General features: G+C 38.3%; 2 protein-coding genes across 2 annotated transcripts; one reads left to right on the top strand and one right to left on the bottom strand.

Moving 5' to 3' along the window:
* Nucleotides 1-401: 401 nt before the first annotated feature.
* Nucleotides 402-2,518, top strand: LOC115628764 (probable insulin-like peptide 7). Its single transcript, XM_030524980.1, has 3 exons — nt 402-631; nt 692-870; nt 2,346-2,518. Exons 1-3 carry the CDS (start codon nt 402-404, stop codon nt 2,516-2,518), a joined length of 582 nt encoding a protein of 193 aa, XP_030380840.1.
* A 1,484-nt stretch (nt 2,519-4,002) lies between these two features.
* Nucleotides 4,003-8,187, bottom strand: LOC115628696 (poly(ADP-ribose) glycohydrolase). The gene is made up of 4 exons (XM_030524875.1): nt 7,905-8,187; nt 7,153-7,828; nt 5,003-5,903; nt 4,003-4,931 (listed from the first exon to the last, which is right to left on the bottom strand). Exons 1-4 carry the CDS (start codon nt 8,032-8,034, stop codon nt 4,362-4,364), a joined length of 2,277 nt encoding a protein of 758 aa, XP_030380735.1. The 5' UTR covers nt 8,035-8,187; the 3' UTR covers nt 4,003-4,361.
* Nucleotides 8,188-26,003: the final 17,816 nt, after the last annotated feature.

The raw sequence follows: 26,003 nt of genomic DNA, 5'->3' as shown, positions 1-26,003 counted from the left end.
GGTAGGGCGCGCACTTTTACGAGACGAACAAACATAGGATGAACAATTTTATGTTGTTTTGTTTTGTGGCAATCGGACAAGCAGCCAGGCAGGCTGGCAACAGGTAAACAACAACAACAACAACAATACGCACATACGATATAGGAGCAACAATTTGGCGTTGGAGTTCGAATAAACAAGACAATAAGCGTCAAGCGAAAAACACAATTTGCGTAATGCCTTCCCGTGCGCGTGTACGTGTATCTCTTCATTATATACGATCCTGGTTAGGTTCGCTGGAATGGGTGGGAGAATGGACCTGCGTCAGCTCATTACTTCAAATAAAGCGAGCGGCCATTTAATTATGCAGCAGCAGCAACAGTCGCAGTCGCCTGTCCACTGGCCAGCGGTTATATTTCAAAATGGAGCAACGCAGCGACCAAAAGGTTCAGTCGCCTACAGCCCATCGTGAGAGACACTTGTGCCACTGGAGCCGGGAAAGCATTCCGAGCATAATCATCATCATGCAGCTACGCTCCAGTCTGACATTGCGCAGCACTTTTCTGCTGCTGGCCCTGCAACTCCTGCACACGCCGCATGCCATCCAGCAGCAGCACACCGAGGAGGGACTCGAGCTGCTCTTTCGCGAACGGTAGGTGCTGGCCACAATTGTTAGCCTTGTGTGAGTCCCTATCCCCCTGTGCCCCTGCAGCTCACAATCCGACTGGGAGAACGTCTGGCATCGGGAGACGCACTCGCGTTGTCGGGACAAGCTGGTCCGCCAACTCTATTGGGCCTGCGAGAAGGACATCTATCGCCTTACGCGACGCAATCGCAAGCGCACCGGTGAGACGGTCAGCAAGCGCACCGCACAGCCAAGCACTCAACTAGGTCTGGGAATCAGCTACAATCGTAAGTAGAACATAGGAGGTGACTTGCCATCAAAAATGTAATTCCCCGCAACCACAAATGGACATTTAACACGTCAGATATATATGCGTCAGATATATATGCGTCAGATATATATGCGTCAGATTTCGTCAGATATCTTCTAAGCTGCATCGGCACTTTGTCAAAGAACACATATTGAAACGTAGACTAGTTTGTTACAATCAGTCTTTAACGCTGATGCATTTAGAATAACACAATTTAGATAACTCCGATTTTTCTATGTCTTACTTTTGGAAAGATAAAGTTCAGTTCAGTCGCATCAAATTGTTTCAACTTTGTCGCAAGAAAGCGTATTGTTCTAAATAGAGGCCGGTTTTTATTTTTAAATATATTCCCAGGAGTTTAGATAAAGAATTTTTACTTAGTAGCGATTTGTAAAAGAAACTTTGGCTTCTAACACTTCCATTACTCTTGTCCCACTAGACAGCTTTACGAATTGAAAAATTGTTCGAGTTTTTTAATATGTAATCCACACCTAATAACAGTTATACCTTAGCACCAACCTCTTCGCATGAAAATCGGCCAAATGCACACAAGCTTCAAAACCTTTCAAAAAAGTCTGAGCAGATTAATCCTTCCCTACGAAAATTCTATTTATTTGAAAATATCTTAAGCTATTCTTAAATGCCGGAAACCTTTTTCCTAGTACCGTCTGCATTTAATTGTGGTTTGTCAACATGCTTTAGTTCAACAGTACAGTCTACCACCAATTTCTATAGCACACTAGAATTTTCTACAAATTGATACTGCAGTTCATTTTCTCAAGCTTTGTGGAGTGTTTAGTTTTGTAACTCACAATCATTTGCAAAAACTTCCTAATAGCTGTGAGGAACATTTATTTTCCTTTAAAGAAATTAAAGACATATTGAACAACTTTTAAGTTTCCAATACAGAATATTCAAGCAAAAATGTTTTCGGAATTACAAATCAAAAATACATTCGGAACTGAAGACAGCATCTTATAATATGAAAAGTAAATTTCCTAAAAACAGAATATATTTTCTTAAAATCAGGAACCGTCTTTCTACATCAAAATATCAATTTACTCAGAACGTGTTCTTGAAATAAGAAAACCCAATTCTTGGAACAAGCAACTTTTCATAATATTTTGGTAATAAATTTCATAAAAGGGGAATGGGATCTCTGTTTCTTTAGAACTGCCTTCTTCAGTTTTCGTTTCTCGTTTTCATATTTGTTTACAGAAAACGCTCTTCTTCTTTAAGCTTTAGAAAAATCATTTCTTCATTCAAAGTTTTCATTTCTTATCATTAGGGTTGTTCTATTTCTATAAACAAAGGGCTAATACAAAGGGAGGCCTTACCAATTCCTAATCAGCTCTGCCATAGCTATACTTATATATAGTGTGGGGTATATAGTCACAATATCTGTACATTTGTTGTTATTACCACAAACAGCTAGCACCGCTGCCGCCTCCACTTGGCTGCACGTGAACTACGCCAACATGTTGCTGCGCACCCGACGCGCCGATGCCCCCTCCATCACCAACGAGTGCTGCACCAAAGCGGGCTGTACCTGGGAGGAGTACGCCGAGTACTGTCCGTCGAACAAGCGCCGCAACCACTACTAAGCCGAGTGCGCTGCTCTGCTCTGCTCTGCTCTACTCTACTCCACTCTTCTGCAAATAATAAGTATTACTAATGCTATGCAACTTTTTGTTGTTGTTTTTTTTTTGGAATCTCCTATACTGGCTGAATAAAATTGTATGCTAACAAATGTTGCGGAAGGGATTTTCGTTTTGCTGTTGAGCTTCCATCACAGCCTAGAGCTTAAAAAATGTGTGTGTCAGGGCAACAGAGTTCTTATAATTGTTCATCAATGATTACTGACTAATGTAAATGAAGCTTGAAAAGAAAGACTAGAAAATAATAGCCGCTAGAAAATGGCTTAAAACCCGCTATGAATCGCTAGAAAACCCACTAGAAAATTGCAAGAAAAAAACCATCATAAATAGCTAGAGAAAATATCTAATATACCCACTAAAAATATATAGAAAAACAACTAGAAAATGGCTAGGAACACCGTTATCGAGCTAGATGACCACTAGAAAATTGCCAGAAAAACCATCATAAATAGCTAGAGAAACGGTAGAAAATCCGTTGAAAATGTCTAATATACCCACTAAAAATAGATAGGAAATCCGCTAGAAATGGGCTAGGAAAAGGACACCGTTATAAATAGCTATAAAAACAGCTAAAAAATAGAAAGAAAAAAACCGCCTTCGCCGATGGTTGCCGATCCAGCTTTCAAGAGCCTTAGACAACGCCGTTCTATTTCGCAATAAAAATATTTCTGGAACCCCATGAAAACCCCAAAAAAACAGCGACACTTAAGGATCGACCGGACGGATTCAAAACCCTCACATAAGAAGTTTCACTTCAAAAAAAATAAAAAATAAAAAAAAACACTAAAATGTCACTTTTTCAGCCCGAACTTAAGAGCAACTACGAACACCTTTCAATCTAGGCGCTTGGTTGGGAAGAAGCAACATCCTGGGCAGCCCGGGTAGTGGAAATCACGCTATTTGTTTTGTACAAAGTTTATAACAAACGCAATACATATATCCTTTGCAAGGGTAAAAAATTCACATTTCAGTTGGCCCTTGATCGAATGAGGATTCGCCACTGATTTGATCATATCAGCTGAATCCTCCATCTTTATCGGGGGGTTTCTCTCTACTATCAAAATAATCGCAACATGTTTTTTTCCATGAGTCCCCAAATGAGGCAATTCTTTGGGGCGCATCTCTATTTCACAAAAGTATATTATGTAGTGTTTCAAATAAGTAGCAAATGGTCGGTATATATGGTATCTGTTTTTCAAAGAAATCAGGGAAAAAAACATAATGGTTTTAAATAGTATAATACGTTAGCTTACATTCTATTCAAATAACTATGTATTACAAATTGTAAAGCTACTTCTTAACGGGTCCTCCAACAATTTCTGCCAATTCTCATCTCTAAAGCTCTTTGGCTATGAACTTTAACATTCAATTTTAACAAGTAACTTCTAGTAGAACTACAACATATACTATAAATTGGGGTCCGTTGTATCATAAATAAAAATATTTAAATTACAAAATAAAAAAAAAATTAAATACATGACTATGCTTAGCACAGAGATTTCTCAAACAATATTTCCTAAAAAATATTTCACAATTTGCAGAAAACGCTGAAACGAAATGGAGAGCTGTTCATATAGAGGGTTCTATTTTTCTTCTTTTTTTTTTGTTTGGTACGCACTATCCGACGTACTATACGTGTGTAGAAATGACTGCGAAGTGAACAATAACAACAAATTTTTTCTAACTGGTGTATAGGGGGTATATATAGACGACGTAAGATCAGTCAACATAAGAGCTTCGCAGACGCTGGTTATGAGCATTTTTTTCTTCTGTCTTGTAGAGAGATAATTTACTTCTCGACTGGCTCGTCATCGCCAGCACCACCATCAGCTCTCTCAACCTTGCAATCCTTGCCCTGACGCTTGCGCTTTGAGCCCACCGAGGTGCCCTGCTCGTAGTGGGAATCCAACATTTCCAAGAGTGTTAGTTGACGGGTGCATTTGGTGGCAGCCCGCGACGGCGAATTGCTGTTGGTTGGAGTGGCTGGCGAGCTGCTGGAGCAGCTGCTGTTGGCGTTGCTATTGACGAAGATGGTCGAGGTGGAAGCGGAGGCGGATGCGCAGGTTGTTGTGGTCGTTGGGGTGGCATTGACTTGATGTGCGGCATCAGCCTCCATAGCGGCAGCGAGCAGAATGGCATCCGTCTCTTGCTCATCCTCATCATTGGTGTCAAAGAATTGAGTGCACGAATCGTCATCGTCATCATCGCCCTTTTTCCCTTCCCTCTCCTTGTCCGGCTCAGCTGCTGTCCTGTTCTCCTCCAACGCGGAAGACTTGCTAGACAGCGGGCCCGCACACCTACGCATTGCTCTCGATGCTGTGAGCTCGCTGCCTGCAGCAAATGCCTGATCTCGATTGCACTAATGTGAAAATAATATCGAGAGACCATTAAACAATTATATATTATAAATGCTGTGTGGCCGCCACTTACCGACTGTTCCAGCAGCTCGTGCTTGATGAAGGAGTAGAGGGGCACATGGCGATAGCGATTGTAGCGTCGCAGCAAGAGCCATAGCTGCTTCACAGACACATCCCTCTCCTTGAATAGCTGATGCATGGCATAGACATCGTCCCGCAGCTCCTTGTTCCCGAACGTATAATAGGCTAGCGGGCGATCGTGCACCGCAGCGACCATCATCTGCAGCAATGCCTTGAGACGGGCATCGCCTCCGAAGGCGCCACAGCCCCAATTCCCTGTTGCAACTCCCGGCGCTGGTGTCATCGGCGTGTGCATGAAGCCAACGTACGCCTTGTTCAGTTCGCGAATCAACAACTCCTCGCGATACTGATGTCCGGGTTCCATAAAGCGCAGCGCATCGATTGCCACAATGCAGGTCATACGGCGTCGGGAATTGTCCAGCGGTGTCTCGTCCTCGTGATTGCCGGCCCAGGCGAATGTGTCGGCATAGCCCGTATAATTACTATACCGCTCACAGCCCATTATAACGAGGGCCTCGGTGGGACGCAGACATTCCGTAATCAGCTTGCTAACCAGCAGCTCCGGGCATATTACAAAACGTATTTCCTCCTGCACACAACCATTCCCCAACACTCCGCCACCCAGAAACTTGTTTGCAAAGTCCACCTGCAGCAGTCCAATGCCTTGATCCTCAATGGTGCCGGCGGCATCAATGTGCAGCGGCAAAGCGCCCACCGATGTGGAAAAGTGTGCCCAGTCCGGCATATCCGATGTCTTGAAGCTGCGACGCATAAAGGTTACACAGCCAGTCGGCACATTGCGGGCATCCCGATCCGTCGGACACACACGACGAAAGTAATGGAAGATGCACTTCAGCTTCTCGGGCACGGCCGGGCTCGTGGACTGATAGAGCCTGTAAAGCGGAGAAAAAAGTTAGCTTACAGAGATGATTCAGAACACAAGCTAGTTCATAACTTTGTGAGAAGCATTATAAATGCAATATGAAAAAAAAAAACCAGAGAGAACGCTAAAAACTTACGCCCATAGCAGAAGCAAAAACTGCGAACTTTAAAAAATTAAACTTATGTAGCCTAGAGGCTAGGAGCGTCTACATTACAAGTTTGGTTAATGTGTGCTTAGCCGTTTCTGAAATCCAGACGTTCATCCAGACAGACGAACGGATAGATGGACGCATGGATCTAGATCGATTTCTGATCTGGGTCGGAGATGCTTCCTTCTGCCTGTTATATACTATGGACAAACCTAATATACCGTTTTTACCAAGGTTTCTTCTAATTTTTTTTATAAAGTCTTGTCGATATATAATACTACCTGGGACAACAATTATGGAAATTGTAAAACGCCAAATCAAACCGCTTGCAAATCGCTTTCCTTCAATCAGAAATCTATATACCATTAAGAAAGGAGCCTCTTAAGAAACCTTACAAATACTACTATACAAAGTTTTTTTGATGCACATAATGAAAAGGAATTATGGAATTTTCAAGAAACTTTACAAATACTATATATTTGATAAACATCATAAAAAGGAAATCCCAAGTTCATTAAGGATATTTCCTTCTGCATGCGAATTTGTGGCATGAAAATGAGTGTTTTATGAAATTTTAATTACAAATTAGATTTAAGTTTGAAGAAATGCCAGAAGGACCCAAGTTATAGGATATGTATGATCAGCATGACAGATCTGTCCGTCTGTCTGAACGCCGAGAACTTGTAAACCATAATAGCTCGGCAGGAAGACTTTATCAGAATAAGTGTAAGTATATAGCTGTCATAGGACCGATCACTCTTACTATGTTAACTTTTCTGTTTATGAAGATATTTTAAACAAGATTTGTAGTCATAAGTTTTGTATAGTTCCTCTTAATAATCTGAGGAGGAAGCTCTAAATCTGTGCAAAAATCTATTCTAGTATTAAACATTTTTATGTTCATTTCGATATCGTAATCTACTATAATTTGGTATTTATGAGCTCTTTTTATAAACTGCTAGAAATTAACGAATATAGCTGGGCTATATCATAGGAACGATCGGTGCAAAAATCTATTCTAGTACTAACAATTTTTCTGTTCTTTTCGATATCGATACTATAATTTGGGATTTATGAGTTCTTTTATAAACCCCTAAGGCCCTCTACTCACCTGTTAAAGTTAACATCTGGAAAGTTACTGTACTCGGACTTGCGCTTCATGGTGTTGCGACGCGGAAAGGTGCAGAGGAATGCATTGGCCAGCAGGCACGAGATCTGCTGCTGTGTGAACGTCACCGAATAAGTTCTATTCTGAGTCAGCAATGGTATGGGTCCCATGATCAGGTGTGGCAGACGTAGAGCGAGCCGTATAATGCGCGGCAACAGATCTTCGAAGAAGACACGCGTCTCACTCTCATCCAGATCCTCGCTAAAGAGTTTGTGCAGTGCCACAAAGTTCCACTGGTGCTTGTATTTAGCATTGTAGGTGAGAATGGCCTCCTGCAGCTCCATGCTGGACGAGATGGGACGCAGTAGCGCCTTCTCGATCATCTCCCAACGTGACTCTATTTGTGCCGTACCATCCTCCTTCTCGACCGGATAATGACTTTGGGGTGCGCAGGGCAGGCGCACATGATGCGAGTCCCATTTGCTGGGACGTCTGTGGGGACGTGGCGGCATTGTATCCGGCACGCGTATCGGAAAATGATGGAGCACCGAGTGCAATGGACCCGGCTCCACGGACGTCATGAGATCCAGTTCAAAAACATTCAAGTTGCGATGCATGGCCTCGATGGGCAGGCCACGCCACGTCTCTTCTACCAATTCCGGTGAAATGCTCATTCTTCCTGCAATGTTAATGTAAGTCGTACGTCGCCATATTTTCCAAATACACTCGTGCGTCTGGTATTTCTTTAAACTTACCATTTGAGCGCAACTCTGTCGGCGGCGTCGGCGTCGGCGTCAACGGTGACGGCGACCGCGATTTGTTGTCATTCTCCATGCCGGCTAGCATCTCGACACTGCTGTCTCCTTCACCCTCCAACCCGTCCATGTTGTCGCTTCGACCCAACCGCACAGTCAGCGCTGCTATGCCTCTGCAATTTCGCGCAGACTCCAGAAGTAGTTTATTCAAAATAATGGCAATTGTTACGTATCTGTTAGCTCAGTATCTGAAAAAGAATTGAATTTATTTTGTTACAGTGCCGACAACGCGAGCCGATAACAATGACAGTCAACGATATGTCTATGCGATGTGCACGCGATGTGTGCTATCGATAACGCGACGGTGTTTGGTTTCCTCTCATCAGCAACTTGCTGCAAAAAATAAATGCAACATTTGATACAAATAACGGAAAATCGGTAAGGTATATTGTTTTTGGAAATATTGTAGGCCAGCATGATAATACGAATCCGATCAGTCTTCTATTTCAGTTTTGAATTGCTTTTATTAAAAGGAAATGCTGCAAACAATTAGTAATAATGCTTTAGACGGGCCCGTCATGAAAATATATTTTTAAAACACTTTTTCCAGGTTTTTATAACAAAAAAAGAGGTATTACTCTCTAATTAATACACTTTCTGCAGTAGTGTTGCAAACTCTTAAGAATGAAAAGAATCTGTTTATGATGTTTATATTCTTTAATAATCTTTGTTAACTTTTAATATGATATTTACGTCGCCTTCAAAAAAGGTAGTGCAAAATTTGCAATTTGCAATCTGCACTGTTGTATGCTGAGCAACAAATAGGCACAGGTGGTGTATGTTTATTTTTGTTTATTTGCTTTTTGTTTATTAGTTCCTAGTACGACAAGAAAATTGATTATATATTAATGTACTAGTCACAAAGTGTCATTGGCAAAAGTTGATAAAAAAAAATAATTATTATAAAGCTGCCATCCATTTAGTTCTTTACATATATGTTGTCAAATTAAGAAAACGTAAAAAAGTTGGGATTCCCGCATCCCGCAATTTCGATTTTTTTCGCAATATTATTTCAAAAACAACCAGATTTAACGTGAAAAAAAAACAAATTGGCAACTACACTGTAGTCTAAACAGTTTGCGGCAGGCTGTGGCAAAGCGCACATGCTGGTGTCATCTCTATTTCACCCTCGCTTATGTGTACACACTGGCTGGGCGCGCGACCAGCTGACGTATTTGAATTATTGTTTGTTTTGAAAACGCGCACACTGCCTACTATTATTATTTATAGCACTATGGAAGTATATATTTATGTAAGCGAGTAGTCTCTGCAAAATTATCAGTTGGTATTATTTTTTTATTCATTTTATTTTGATGGCCTCTTATCTGGTCACTCTGACGGCAAAAAATATGAATTACGGCTAGGAGGGACGGCCTATCAAAAAGTCGCTAGTTAGTTCACATATACATTTTCATTTGTAAATACATATACTCGTTTGTTATAGAGTTCAACAGACTTTTATCGCCTGTCTAATCAACCGCATTAGGCGAGCTGCGCACTATATACTATATTCTACTTATTAATTGTACGATTTCCCCTTTTCTTTCTGTTCTATCAGTGTGCTGGTTCCCCCCGCCCCGACTCCGCTGCCCGCTGTCCAGCAATTTCTGTCAGCGGTACGTCCAGAATTCTCGGATTGGGCGTCACATGGCATGCTCGACGGCGTAAACAAATGAAAGCAGCAAAAGAAAGCGCCCGACTAACAAATAAACAAAACAGCGCATGGCACTGCACAGTGGTCTATATCGAAGCTGTTATATATACATATATTTATATATAAAGCATGATTTCAAGAGAATCATAGAAATAAAATGCTACACAAAAGAAAACCGAAAAATCTTGCCAAAAGGTATGTACAAGTATGTTCTATGTTTTATTTGGTCAAAAGTGTAGCAAAGGATCTTATATATATATATATGTTATATATATATTAAATATATATATAAAAAATAACTGATAAATAAATAGGGCACATAAAAAGTATAACCCTGTAAAGCTTTACAATTTACGAGCATGAATGAATAACTGGAATAGTTTTAAATTTCAAGACTACTTTTATTCAAGAACTTTAATATCCTTTCATCCAATAATCGCAGCTAACTTAGGGAGGCTTGTAGACTCAACTAATTATAAGATACCTTAACAACTTTTTAACTCGAGGTAATAATTCTAAAGTCCATGAAAATATATCTTCTACATGATAGTGTCGAGTGCAGAAATTGCTTGATTTTATTAACAATACTTGAAAATTACTGTTAAGCTCAGACGGTTTGTAAACCCGTTCGAGGGCTATTTTTACTGTTGACAATGATTCAGAAAACATGTATACATACACACATAAATACTTACATATATGTATGTATAAGTACAGGTATGTATGATGGCAATATTGCTAGATTTGTGAATTAGAGAATAGCGTTTAGGCCCACTGTGCACTAGTCAAAATATATGTGTATATATATAGACATGACTAGAAATTATCATTAACTTAAATTTTGTTGAGAGGTTCTACGTATGGGTGTAGCCTTCAAATGCGCACACACATTAGGCTCACCTCTCTATGTATGTATGTATGTACGTATGTATGTATATACATAGCTCGTCATCGGCCTAGTGTAGTCGTCGCCTTGACCATAACCTAGAAATACATAGACATTTTGTGGGAGCGTATGGCGTATGGCGCGAATCATAACAGCAATCTATCGATGTGTGCGTGAGCAAAATAAATACAAAATACAAACATACATAAATAAGTGCTAACATACATAGTATATGTACATATGTATGTATGTATGTGGTCGTGTGGTCTGTTGGAGCGTATGAGCCAAGTGCTAACTAACGGTTTGGGGCAATTCGGCTACCTCCCAATTCTAAGCAATTTACGTCAGCTGCGCGTACCAAACAGGTAACAAAATAACCGCCCCAATCAGGTGCCAAAAACAAACAACAACAACAACTATTCGGCAAGTATGCAAAGTCTTTGTGTTTGCATGGCCAGAAAGAAAGCACACCAGAATACCAAAGAGCAGAAGCAACTGAGGAGTAGCAGGAGCAAGAGGAGCAGTCGCCGAATGCAAAATAAAAGAAATACAAAAAAAAAAAAAAAGATGAAAGCGCCAGCAAAAAATAGAATACGAAATGTTAGTAAACTTTTTCAAGGTCATCTCAAGTATGAACTAATCTAGAAACGCATACGAGCAGACTTCAGCAGCAAGCTTAAGCACAGATATACAAGCAAACAAACAAACAGACACACACACTCAAACACTCGCACACACACACATCTGCAGTCGCCGCCAGCTACGTTGTCGCATGCAATTGACGAATGCGATGCTGCTGCGCTCAACGTCAACGCCAACATCGACTGCGACTGCGAGGGCGAGCGCGAGCGCGACTGTGACGCTGGCAGCGACGCCAACAATGAGTGCAGTGCGCGTATGAGTAATTTTTTCCCCCCACAATTTATTGTTGCAATTTTGTCAACTTATAAATTGGTTTTTTGTTGACGCTAAAAACTCAATTGTGCACGCGCCTGGAGTGCTGAGCTGCTGCATGGACAGCTCATTAAATCATCAATAAATGCCCCCCTCCCCCCTAATCAGTGCAAAGTACACACTTATAGAGAGATTATCTAACTACATACATACATATACATATATGTATAGACATAAATAGGGAGACAGATATACATATGTACATATGTATACAGCTACAGCAATCCGAGCAACTGCTAAATGCTTCCTTAAAAACAAACAATCTACATACAAGTATTTCAAAATATAATGGACAAGTTTTTAAAGATACAAAAGTAAAGTTTTTAATGAAACATGTTAATATTTATTTATTTATTATCAGTTCGGCTGCAAATAATATTAATAATTAATATTATTGAATATTATTGTTTCTATGCTCTCTTTGCATTAATCAAGCAATCGACACCTTTCTTGAGTAATCTGGGCCCAGGACTTTTTGTTGTTGCTCGCGATTCAAAGAAAAACATATTTTTTCACATCAGATCAAAGGTTTTCTAACACATAAGGCAGCACGACTTCCTCCAATATTTAAATAAAGAAAATAAATAAATAAAATGATAAATAAATTCGATGCAATTATTGAACGCGAAAACGTGATGTTCAGGAAACTAAAAAGTTGGAATCTAAATTAACTTTTTGTTGCGCAATACCTTCAAATAAATAAATAAAATCCATACATGTGCATACGTTCTGGGGAAGTAAATATTTGTGGCAATGCTAGAAATGGCCAAGAAAGTCCAGAAAATGCTGAATACCATATCGACAGTTTATTTTCAGATCAGAAATATGAGCGCTGGAACAAACTGACTAAGCCGAGTTTTTGTCTCGATTTATAGCCACCTATGTAATGCCGAGAAAACCGTCAAAACAATGGATTGAAAGGAGAGAACTGACTCCAAAAAAGGTGGAGAAAAATCTTCTAAAAGGCAAGAAAGAGAAAGAAAGCATTTGGGGAAAGTCAAGGAAAAATCTAGCAAAAGGCAAGAAAAAGAGAGAAAGAAATAGAAAGCATTTGGGGGAAGACAAGGCACAGTTCACACATCCTTTATCGCAATAAATTAAAGTTCCAATTTTTTCTAAGATCCCTCGATTTGTTTCGTTTTTCCAAACTTGAAAAAGTGGTTCGTTGTTGAAAGATTTGTTAACAGTAGAGAGGAGAAGAAGAATATCTGCCGTTATTCGCTATTTTGAGAAGCACGATATTTCTCACTGAAAACAGAATATCGATATTGCTATTGCTATATTGCTGGGAAAGGGGGCCATGTAAGGATACAGAAAATAATTTTTTTTTTGCTTGCGTTACTTCTGGGGCTAATCAGGAAAATGGCAAACACTATGTAATTAAATTTCTCTAAAATAGACTGCAATTTGGAAAAAAGAAAAAACATTTTACAAAATATTTTTAAAAGCAAATCATTTATTCTATCTTTGGAATGGAATGTATCCAAAAACATTACAACGAAACTACACATTATTATTATTATTGGGCTGCATTTTGCACAGCTTTTCGTATTCTACATATACATAAATACGAGTATATATCGACATGTGCACTTTTTCTCAACTTTGCTGTGTCTGGTGTCTAGTTAAGGGCCTTGTTTAGTTGCAGTTCGCGTCGCAACCAGACAACTAACAATGAACCCAGTCTAGCAGCTTTTCTGTCATTTCCCACTCAGTTGTCGTCGTCGGGGTTGGGGTGGCAAAGTCTAGAAGTTCTTGCCAAAGCGGCTAACACACCGACCGACCGACCGACAAACCAACCAACCAGTTGTAACTAACAACAGACACGTGTATGTTTGTAAGACGACTTAACAATAGCACCAACGTCATTTCGAAATTTTCAGACAAGTGAGCAAAAACAGCTAAACAACCAATCAACCCGAGCAGTCGAGCAGTCGACCAGCCAACCAGTCGACCAGTCAGTCAACAGATCCAACTACTATATAGCCACACATACTTGTACAGATACTATATGTGTAGATACCCGTATACCCGGTCTGAGAGTCCGTCAGTCGTTTAGTTAGTCAACTATCGATGCCCCTTTTCCTCCACAATTTCTCACAATTGTCTGGCTATTAGCATTGTTCCCTCTTTCGTTTCCCTCACTCCCACAGTGGGTTCAAAACCTAATTGTAAGCAAACTATTTGCCATTCTCGATTAAAAACTAAGTTTCCTCCTTCTAAACCGAAAAATTCAAAGCAAAATGTGCAAAAAAACACCAGTCTCAGAAAAACTTTACAAGTGATTTCATTTCAGCAATATCTAAACTTACAGAAAAAGAAGAACTTAAGAGCAAAAAAAAGGATCTATTTCAAACCGAATAAAAAGTTAACCTCAGCATAGTTTTGTATAATAATATACCTCAAAAAAACTTCACAATTAAGTTGTAAGTTAAGCTATAGCTTATTTTAAAAATCACTCCCATTCCACATTATTGCTTGAAGGCGAATTACAATTTATTCTGGATTCCTGCTCAACTCTTTTTAATATCACAAACAAATTTAGAAATTACTATTTAGGCTAGATTCCTCCTCAGCTATTTTGAAAATCACAAAGACTTGTAATGCTGTGCTTGTTGGAAAAAAAATTAGACTAAATTTCTCCTCAACTAATCAGAAAGAAGACCAACAAATTGGAAGCAAAACCGTTCGTTTTCGATTCCGCACAATTTAATTTATCGGTAATTCGGAAACAGACTCCTCATAAATTATAAATTATAATAATTATAAATTATTCTAAAAGTCGCAAAAAGCTGAACAGAAACAGGCTAAGCTAGAATTTAGACTAGATTCCTCCTTCATTACTCTCAAAATCACAATAAAAACGAACAATTGAAAAGAAAAGCAACAATTAAGACTAGATTCCCCTCAAAGAAGTATTCTGAAGATCACAAGAACAGCATCTTAGGGGATTACAATTTAGACTAAATTTCTCCTCAACTAATCACAAAGAACACCAATAAATTTAAAATCAATTCCACATAGTATAGATGATCGGTAATTCGGAAACGGAAACAGACTTGGTTAAAATTTAGACTAGTTTCCTCCTCAACATTTCCACCGTAAATATTTCCGATGCTGTTGGCGCTGACGGGGGGCAGCGACTTTAGTAAAGTAATTAGGCGATTTTGTAAGTTAGCAACTGTTTTCAATTAAACAATTTTGAAAAACAACAACAAGCAAATTTATATTCTTGTTTTTTTTTCTGACTTGTTTCGACGACGCGACTTCGCGCACGTTTGCCGCTGCCCTCGGTCGCAGCGCTGCCGCTACGCTTTTTATTCCAACAACAAACAAAACAAAGCAAGAAGAAAGAGAAAAGGGTGCGATAATTGGGACTTGAGCATTGTCAAGCCAAGTACTGTAGTGGTTGTGAGTGGAGCGGAGAGTGGAGAGGCAGAGACGTTTCGTATTAAAAACAAATTTGTTTGTTTTTTCATTTACTTGCTTTGCATTTTGCACTGTCGTTGCAAAGGGAACAACAAAACAGAGGCAGAGGGCGAGAGAGAGAGAGTTTGGGAGAGCGATATTGAGCGAGTGGGCGTGGGGCGCAATGCACATGCAAACACACACACAGTCTTACACGCATGTGTGTGCATACATTTGTATGTATGTATGTATAAGCTGCTGCGTCTAAAAATAACTGCACAGAGCTCCCCGCCCCAATATTGCGTAGACTGCATGCTAAAGAGAGAGAGACGGACCATTGTATAGCCATTCTTTGTGTTTGTGTGTGTAGAGCAGCAGAGTGATGAGTAAGGGGAGGGAAGCTTGCGCTTGCATGCTTCTTGACCACGTGTTGCTAGGCGGGTCGCTCAACCCAAGCAAGAAGAACAGCAACAGCCAGCTCTATATATTCACATGTACATGTACAAGTATGTATGTACATAGGTATGTATGCATGCATGTACAACAACACAATAGCTAGTACCAACCAACCGACTAAGTACAATGGCAACACGAACAATAAAAGCCACAACAAGCACATGACCAGCGACTACTTTTGAACTCCTCCATGGACTTTCTGCCTTTGTCATAATAGCAGCTAACCCAGCCTCGCTCCGCCCCGCCCAGCACCCCTATGCCTAAATCACCTGACTCTGACTTCTCCTCTCCCTACAGCTATAACTAACTGCCACAGCTCTTGCTCTTGTTATTATTGTTGTTGTTGTCGTTGTCGGTGCTGCTGCCTTCGCTGCCGCTGTCGGTGTTGTTTTTGGCAAACAATTTTCACATGCGCGCGTGACCTTGAAAATTCTTTAGAAACACAACGACTGCGAAGTCGACAGCGACGTCGACCGCGACGTTGACGCTGACGCCAACGGCAATGGCAATGGCAACAACAAAAAAGGCAGCACTAGCAAAAAAAAAAATTATATCACGCAAAACATAAAAGACAATTTAATTTAATGTATGTATGTATGTATGTGCAATGCTATGTACATATGTAAATATACGTGTACATATGTATCTCCAATCTACACGTGTTGGTACAACAGAAAAAATTGTATCTCGCCGAAAACATACAAATGTATGTAACTGCTCTAAAGAGTCGAGCTAACATTCATGCATACATATGTATATGTACATATATAAACATATGTATGTACATATGTATGTACATATGTATGTATGTATGTAACTGCAGACCTATCTATGTTTGTAGATAAAATGTGAAACCGTTGATCTTTGAACCGTACACTTTCCATTGAATAGTACGTGATGTGATACCATGGCGTATGAGTAACGTGCTACAAAGTTTTCCACAAATTCGGAATAATATTTCAGAACATTTCAGCTTAAGAATCTGTCAATGAACACTGTGTACCGATAAAAATAATGCTGTGTGCAAGGCCATCAATTCATATGAACGAAAATAATTTTCAAATGTGGAAACAAAATTATTTTCGAACTAAATACTAGAAGAAGACACAAAATTGCACGTACAATACGTTTTTCAACACAAATTTAAATGCTTAGCTTAATTAAAGTTTGTAAAGAACTGTAATTTAATATTGCCTTTATTTTATCCCGTCACGGGCTTTACTATAAAGTTAAAATGTATGTAAAAAAACAGGCAGCAGAAGACGAGAGGAATCGCTATAAAAATGTCCGTCTGTTCGTCCGTATGAACACTGATAACTTTTCTAATCCAATTGCTAGGGACACCAGACTTGTTATATAGAATTGAATAATCCATATGCAGGGCAAGTTTATTATTAGCTAGATATATTATCGGAATCGGAATCGATCGGTGCACAAACTTGTTCGCTTTTAAAAATATATTTTGAAAATGTTGATATATAGTATTTATGAGTGTTGTAAAGCGCCTCATGATATTCTGGGGTGTTATTAAAATCGGTAGACTGTATTATATAGCTGCCATAGGAGGAATTGTTCCAAACATCAAGCTTAATACTAATAATAATAAGTAAATCTAAATGCAATATACATACGTATGTATGTCTACGAGTTTCATAAAGTGCCTCGCCATAATCTGAAGTTATAACAAAATGATAAAATATATTCTAGCTGTCAATAATATTTATTTTAGTTGAAGGACTATAGCTGGAAATAGGATGCATTATACTAGTTTTGTTTTGCTTTAAAACTATAAGATGTATGTATATTATAATATCTGCATTAGTACAACAGTTGGAGCACCACTTCTTAGTGCTCGCTTGCAGCATAAAAGAAAATTTCAATCCAAAAGTTGATTGCACTTACTTTCTTAATTAAATTATTGGCTTTAAGAAAAATTCAACAAAACCTAGTATGCAGCTTATTTCGTATTCTTTCTGAGACTATACACACTACTTTTGATAATGGGATAAAAATTTCAGCCTATTTTCCCCATTTGGAGTGCGAATTTTCCAAAACCGAAATCCTTAGTGCTCACCTATACTGTAGAAGGAAACGTGTGTCCAAATTATAAACATGTATATAAATAGATAGATACATACTTGTACAAAGATGTTGCGGGCTTTGGAGGAACCATCAAACATTCCTAGGAAACATTTGTTTTTTTGTTTAACATGCTAGAAAGGCATCCCAGTCGCCATATAGTAACTAACCATGCGTTTGCATATTCGATGCGGACTTGTGATTTCTTTCCAATTTTTTCAAATCGTAGCAATTACTTTTGTCAAGAAACAAGAGTGCGCCGCCCACGTTGAGTGACTTGGCCAGAAAGTGGGGACAATGCAATGGCCAACAAAAACAACAACAACAACAACAACAGCAACAACGAATTTGCAAATGAGAAAATACACAAACAAATGTACATAAAAGAGAAATCGCGCGGCTTGGCACGTTTTCGAAAACAAAAAAACACATATACACACATACTTATACTATATACTCGCATATAAGCAACAACAAAGATGTACAATAAATATAAAGCACAGCACGCATATGTATGTACATACATACATACATATATGGCCATAAGCGATACGTTATATGCATACAAGTGCATACACACAAATAAATGCGAGTATGAATGTAGGTTTGTGTTTGTCTTGATGCCTGTACTACATTCTGTGCTTTAAACAAATGCTCTCTACGAATGACCACAGTGGTAAGCCGTTAATTCAAACCCAAGAGCCACTCCGTCCATCCGTCTGTATGTCCCTCGAGATATTTTGAGCCAGAACAGCTATTGCCACCAAACTTGACACGTAGTCTTACCTTATCCGTACACAGCACTAGTTTACATCAAACCATATATGGACCTAATTTTGTATACCATATAGCTGTCATAGCAACGATCGTTGGAGAAATCAGCGTTTTCTTAAGATGAAAAGTTTCCTATCAAAAAGTCCAGAAGCGAGAAATCCAAGCCTCTGTATACACCCATAATATGTACATATTTAATGTAATGAAATGTCTTGCTATGCTCTGAAGTTTTGTCGTACATATATATCAACTATCATAGGAACGATCGGTAAAAAAGCACTATCTGTGGGAAAAACACTTTTAATTCCTTTCATTTCGGATTGAACATTCCCCAACATTCTCTTATTGCCTTATTGTCAAGGTTATGGCATGGTTGTTATACGACAGATTGCTACAAAAATCAATTAGAGTCTAATTATTAGTCCAAACTTGGCATTTTTGAACCAATAAATAAATCAAATTCAATTTCTAGCCAAGTTATATACAAAATGTAATAGAAAACCCAAACAACTATGAAGAAGAAAACTTATATACAAAACTTATTGCAACAAACCAAAATGTATTCTTGAAATTGGAAGGCACCTCTCTCCTACACAGTCCACCCTAAGAGGATCAGTCTTCCTATGGCAGCTATATAAAATAATGAGGCTATATCTAGTTTGTAATGAACTTGCTCTGTAGAGGGATAAGACAATTCTACATATCAAGTTTGGTGTCTCTAGCTGCTATGGTTACAAAGTTCTAGGCGATCATACAGACAGACGTTCTGATGCACATGTCTATATCGATTCGTCTCGTCCCACTGATCATATAAGAGCCTATAACATTCTACTGTCTGTTACTCACCTTTCAAGCATTTAGACTCTTCAACAACCCTTTTCACGCCTCGGGTAGGGGATATAGACAGAAAACTAGGGACTTGAAAGCTTAAGAATTGACAGCCAGCTCATAAGAGGAATCCAGAAGAATCTTTCTGTCGTGTGCGCATATTCGTGTAAAGGGCTTGCTTTAGACTTGGATCGAAAGACTCTATTGCTCTATGAAAAGCATCTGCTATGATGAAAGTCTCTGATTCTGATGAAAACAAAAGTTAACTGAAAAGAGAAAATTTTTCAAAAAGTGGCAAAAAGGGGAAAAAAGATCGCCCGTTTTCGATTCCCATTAAAAACAAAAAGATAGTTGTCGGCGAGTTTTTTAATTCAAAATGTTAACCTAGAACTTCCGAAAATTCCCGACTTAGGGACAGGGTGCGCCATCTTTTATGTCGGTATGTAAATATTGAATAACTTTGTCATTAATGAACCGATTGACTTGAGTAGACCAGTGTTGAAAACGTCACTACAGAACCAAATTAAATAAAAATATCTCATACTTGAAAATCGGTTGTTTATTTTCAAAGATATTCAATGTTTACATACCGCCATAAAAGATGGCGCACCCTGTATTGGGTATCTTGGCATCTCAGGATAATTGTGGCAATATTTTACGAATTCGAATTGTTTGGATTATCGAGACTATACTGTACCTACACATATACAGACAATTTATGCAAAAGCAACAGTAAAGGCAACAACAAAAAGCGTAGCAGCAAGCAAAGAAGGCCTTAACCCCAATAAAAATTTGTAAAAACAATTAAAACACACACACACACACACATACGGCTATTCAAAAGTGTTGCTCTTGGTCAGTCATACTGCCATTCTGTCAGTTTGTCAGTCTGTCTTTCACTTTGCTCGGCACGTTATTTGGCCTTATTTTTAGCATTTGGCAAATGCCTCTTACGGCCAACTCCTCACTGCTCAGTGCTCACCACTCCAGTACCAGGTAGCGTGGGTTACTGCCAGAAATCGAAAGTGATTTACAGTAAGTGGCGTACCACACATGCTGTCTATATTATAAGCATATTTATCGGTACATACTATATCTGTCTACCTGTTTCATTTGCTTGCTCACCCGCCCGCCATTATTGCCCACACAAATCGCGGAAATACAAATTCCACTTTCCAATCACATTTTTTTGAACACATGCATATGTATATTAGCCACGATCTTGTAAATTTAGCTTTGTCTGACTTACCGGAAGCAGAAGGCGAGTAAATTTTGGAAACGCATGTCCTGTGAAATATTCTTACCCCGAGTGTACTCCAAGCACTTTCACGATCAGAGCTGCACATTTAAAATATCAAGAGGCACAAGAGCGAAGATATATCTTTTTAAACAAACAAACCTTTCAAACTTGATTTCTGCACCGAACTATCCTATGGGAACTTCATTTTAAAGAGTGCGTCCCTAAAAACGAACTCTTAAAGAATAATACTTGGCAGCTAGTATATAAAATAATGAGACTATATCTAGTTCATTATAAACTTGCTATGCGTAGGAATTGGACAAGTCTACATACCAAGTTTGGTGTCTCTAGCTGCTATGGTGAAAAAGTTCTCGGCGTTCATACAGACAGACAAACACATCGACTCTCCTGCCCCTTACATACCTTTGTCGCTTCAACTAAATACAGCCTAATAATTTCTATTCGAAACAACTGCAGGCTCGTGAGATCTGAGATCTGTGATCAGACAGACAAATGGGCGGAAAGCTCGTATACCTCCCGAGATCCGTGATCGAATCAATAATAAGCATATATAGTATTAGAACTTCTTCTGGAAGCTACATCCGCACCGAACTAGTAAGCCCTTCTTCCACTGGTACTGGGCACTGGGTATACCTTATTATAATTGTCGGCAAATGTAAAATATATAGTTGACGGATCACATAAACTGCTTATTTTATGCTACATTATTTAAATACCTATTGCGATAGACACATACTATACACTGATACCCATTAATAATACCATATGCTTCCATCTACTATAGAGCACTATATAATTACAAGTAGAACTCGTTTATTGACGGTATCTAGGGTCAGCCAACAGGTCACCAACCCGTCCCTTTCCATCCCATCCCATTCGATCCATCTCGACCATCCAACTCATTGTAATGACTTGATTCGCTTGAAATCGCTGCTCGACAAAAAAAAATGGCAACTAATAGCGAGTCGAGGGCGCAGGAAATGAAGAACTTTAGACTTGGTGGCTCAATCAAAGTTATACTGGGGCCGTGCTGGTCGCAGCTGAGCTGTCAATGGCCTCATGCATAAGTCGAAGGGTGGAAAACGCATTGCATAGTCCGATGGGGTGGCAGGGAAATAGGGTGCGGTGGAGAGGGGAGGAGAGGGAAACTGAACACTTGAGTTACTCGATTGCACGCAACACCCAAAAGAGCGATAGAGATAGAAAGCGTGTATGTTTCAGTGTGTGTGTGTGTGTGTTTATTGCACAGGTGTGTGGATTGTTGTTGCTGTAGCTGTTGTTACAAAAAGTCATTGTACGACCTTTACATGCATTCCACTCATTTGTGCGCGTAAGCATTGCAAATGCCTTTAAATTAACAATTGCCACCTCATCAGCCATGCAACGAATCCTACTTAGCGGCCCGCAGCCAACCGTCAACCTATACACTCAAAGAAAGGTGTAGGTGACTCAAAAAAAATGCTTAAAGTACTAAAGAATCGTTAAAGATCGTTTAAATAAGATAAATAAGACATATGGAACATCTTAATTAGATGATGATGATACATGTTGTGGTTCTAGCCCTCATGGCTTCTAAGATGGAAGCGTTCATACAGACAGACGAATACTTCTACTCTGCGACTAGTTCCAAGTATTTTACAGATCGTTTCAATAAGATATATCAGACATATGGAACATCCTAATCAAACTAGATGTTCATTATGATCTTTCAAATGTTTAGAATTAAAATTGTGGTTCTAGCCCTCATGGCTTCCAAGATGGGGGCGTTCATACAGACAGACGAATACTTCTACTCTTCGACTAGTTCCAAGTATTTTACACATCGTTTCTAAAAGATATAGCTGACATATGAAACATCTTAATCAAACTAGATGTTCATTATGATCTTTTAAATGTTTAAGATAAAAATTGTGGTTCTAGCTCTCATGGCTTCCAAGATGGGGGCGTTCATACAGACAGACGAATCGTCCGTTTCGGATAAACCATTCCTAAGGTCTGTTTTCTTCAACTACACTTGTACATCGAGCGATCAGATGCAAAAATATATATGCATGCGTGCCATTTCCAATACTCATGTTCGCAATGTTTCAGAACTTTTTTTTTCGTCTGTAGATAGTTGTCATACTTTCTTTTGTAGTGCGACCTTCAGAGCGCCATTCAACGAGCCTCGCTGAGAGACTCGTTGCCGTCTATCGACGCGTACACGTGCACACAAGGCACATTTGTTTAAATGCATGTATATATGTATATATGTATGTATGCACATAATATATAGATGTGTGTGCGTACTTGTTAGTGTAGTAAGTGCCCGCTTCTTACTTTCTTACATGTACTTACGGGTATTATTATTACAGAGAATTACTCAGCTCGCTTATCAACAACGCTTCGAAACTGTGCGCTAATTTCGAAGGCAACAACAACAACAACAACAGAAACCTTAGCTGCTAGCCTCAAAAATACCAACAACAACAACAGAAGCAGCAATAGCTTCTAAAGCAATAACTATATAGTGCCATTTAGTCTGTGAATGTGACTGTGGCCAAAGGCAGGCCATAAAATGCGAACCAAGTTAAGTGACTAATACGAGAGAGCGGGCGATTCTCCACTTCTCTGTGAGCGTGTGCTGGAATGTAAGAAAGCGATACGATATATGTATATATACTATAGGAATGTGTAGGATTTGCGGGAGGGCAGGAAACATGACGATTGTGCTCGAATTTTGAATCACTAAGCACTTCACATAAATAAATGGATTTCATTTTAAGGCGATGATCGTTACGCCCTTACTGGAGGGAAATTTAAAATTGAAACACACAGAAAATTAAAAAAAAAAAATAGGGAATTATCAGTCTTCTTCGAAAAATTCATATCTGTCCGTCTGTATGAACGCCGTGAAATTTTCAACCATAAAAGCTAGAGACACCAAACCTTCTATGTATGTACACTTGTCTAATTCAGATGCAGAGTGAGTTTATTACAAATCAGTCTCAGATGCAAAAATGAATCTTAGTAGGAAACACTTTCTTTCTCTTTCATTTATTTTGCTGTCGTTGCTAAATCTGGGATCAATTAGTTTTTTTATAATGCCTTAATATTATTTGAAATTTTATCAACATTGGTTATCTGGTATCATACTATATAGCTGTCATAGAAATAAACAAAGGTATTTGTTTTCTTTTTAAGAAAATAAAATTGTGTAAGCTTTTTATTACTAAAAGAGTTTTAGTTGTGAAGAAATAAAATTATAAATCTCTGAGCTTTGAACCTGTGCGATCTTTCTTTTGTTTATCAAGAAAATTGATCATTATTGATTTTCTCTTAACTGTAGTTATTTGCTTAAATATTTTCCTCATTCAAATAGGAAAAGAACAGAATAATTAATACTTGGGGTATTATATAAGCTCTCTTATTTCTATCCAATAAGACAAACATACATACCAGTACATATAACCAATTCATCAGCGCGTTTTGGAAACGCATTTTGAAATTTGAAAATTTCGCCTTGGCACAAAAAATAATGCGAACTTCTTGCTGGCAATTGAGAAACCGCCCAATGTTTTCAAAAATTTGAGATCAAATGGCATCAGAGCGGATTTGACTTATAAATATCGAAAATAAATAAAGCTGTCATACAAAACAAAGAGAAGATAAATACACAACCAAGTGCGTAATCGAACTATTAGTACATATTATAAATCGGTGCACCGCCGGCTGCATGCCCTTCCAAGGTTTCTCAGCTTACGTGTATTTTTCAGTATTTGTATAGACTTTCCTTTCAGATTTTGGTAGAACTTTTTCTTGTAAATAATCGATATATTATATAATATTTAAAATACTTACAATAATATACCGGTAGCTACAAATTTAAACGACTGGAAATTACCTGAAAAATAAAATAAAATGTTAAAATATGTCTAAACACAAAATATGCAATAATAGTCCTATGACGAAAGTAATAATTAAAAACTGTTTATTTTAAAGTAAGCCCAGCCCTGTGATCGAATATTTTTTTGTCTTTTAAAAAAATTAATTGGGAGTTCTGTTAGACTGAAGCACTGTTATGCTGAAGTGCTGTTAAGCTCATGCGCTGTTAAACTCAAGCGCAGTTATGCGTTAACACCTTTCAGCGCTGTAAATTTGTTGATAGCTGTTAAGCTAATCACAATTGTTACTGACATAGTAGTACATTGTAGGGAGCATTATTATTATAAGTCTCCATAGGGAACAATGATATTATTCATTGAAAACCGCAGCAACGTGATCGAATAGTTTCAAATGAATTTCTTTTGTCTTTAAGTTAAAGTTAATTGGGAGTGCAGTTAGACTGAAGCACTGTTATGCTGAAGCGCTGTTAAGCTCAAACGCTGTTAAGTTCAAGCACTGTTAAGCTCAAGCACTGTTAAGCTCAAGCACTGTTAAGCTCAAGCACACTTAAGCGAAGAGCTGTTAAAGGTTTTAAATTAAAATAATTCTAATAAAATGCTTAAAAAATTAGCATGCTTCCATCTATTTACGATTATTTGTTGGTAGCTTTTGTTAATTTTCTTAAAACTTTTCCTCTTCTTGGCGGTGTTTCCTAGGGATGTTCGAAAGACCGTGGTTTTTATAGTATAACAAATATCTATTGAACCACGTACACTTAATTATTAATTAATATTTTAATTATTTATATTATGCATACTTTTTTGTTTTAAAATTAAAATTTTTGTTGATTGAAATCTAGAAAGAACAAAATTTGTAGACAGGAAAAGTTATTACAAAGTTGTTACAAACACAGCGGAATGTTTTTATAACATCTCTTAGGTATAGGGTATAAACAAAGCACCATGTGAATAGGCCTTGAAAGATAAGACAGTTAGTCAATGATGAAAACCTTTAGAAACTAAAAACAAAGCAATTAGAATTCGAATAAAACATGTTTTTCAAATGATGCCCAATGATGTATAGCCTTCTATTAGTTATTGACTTAAAGATTTATTTCAAAGCATAACAGCACTATGATAAATACAAACATGTATTTAACACTGTATGTGTGTGTGTGTGTGTGTGTCATTTAATTATCAGAAACGAGCTTGAAAAATGAAAACGCACACACACCGAGGTTTTTCTTTACAGATATCTTTATTAATATTAATAATAATAACACAGTTGCATGAAATATATTTGTACACTTTGTTTGTTTGTTATTGTCAAAAGAAAAATGTGCCAATACTACAATAATAACAACAACAATAACAACAACACACATATACTGCATATATTTGTGTCTGTTAAATATTAATCAATTTCTGTGCCTCCTTGCTTTGTGCAAAAAGAAAAGGCAACCAAAAAAATAACTCACCTAAATATGTATTTCTACATAAATACACTTGTGAACAAAATAATGGGTGTGGCTTTTTGTACACCTTGTACCCAAAAGGTTAAAGGATATTCATATGGTACTAGTGTAGGCGTGTAGATCCCTCAAGTATATGTATATTCTTGATCAGCATGACAAGCAAGGATCTTGGAAAATATAAACAAACCTGGTATTCACATTCTCCTCAGTCCGGGAAAGGATATAGGCATGGCAGGATCCCCAAAGTGTATGTATACTCTTGATGAGTATGACAAGGCGAGTCGAGTCGAGTCCGTATGTCTGTATAAACGCTAGAATCTCGGAGAGTATTAAAACTGAAATAACTAAACCTGAAATCCAGAATCTCTTCGGTCCGAGACGGAACTAGTGTGCGTTACTTA

The sequence above is a fragment of the Scaptodrosophila lebanonensis genome, unplaced genomic scaffold (genome assembly GCF_003285725.1).
Source record: "Scaptodrosophila lebanonensis strain 11010-0011.00,11010-0021.00 unplaced genomic scaffold, SlebRS2 tig00000123-arrow-arrow-pilon, whole genome shotgun sequence".
Lineage (NCBI taxonomy): Eukaryota > Metazoa > Arthropoda > Insecta > Diptera > Drosophilidae > Scaptodrosophila > Scaptodrosophila lebanonensis.
This window is presented reverse-complemented; position numbering and strand designations above follow the sequence as displayed.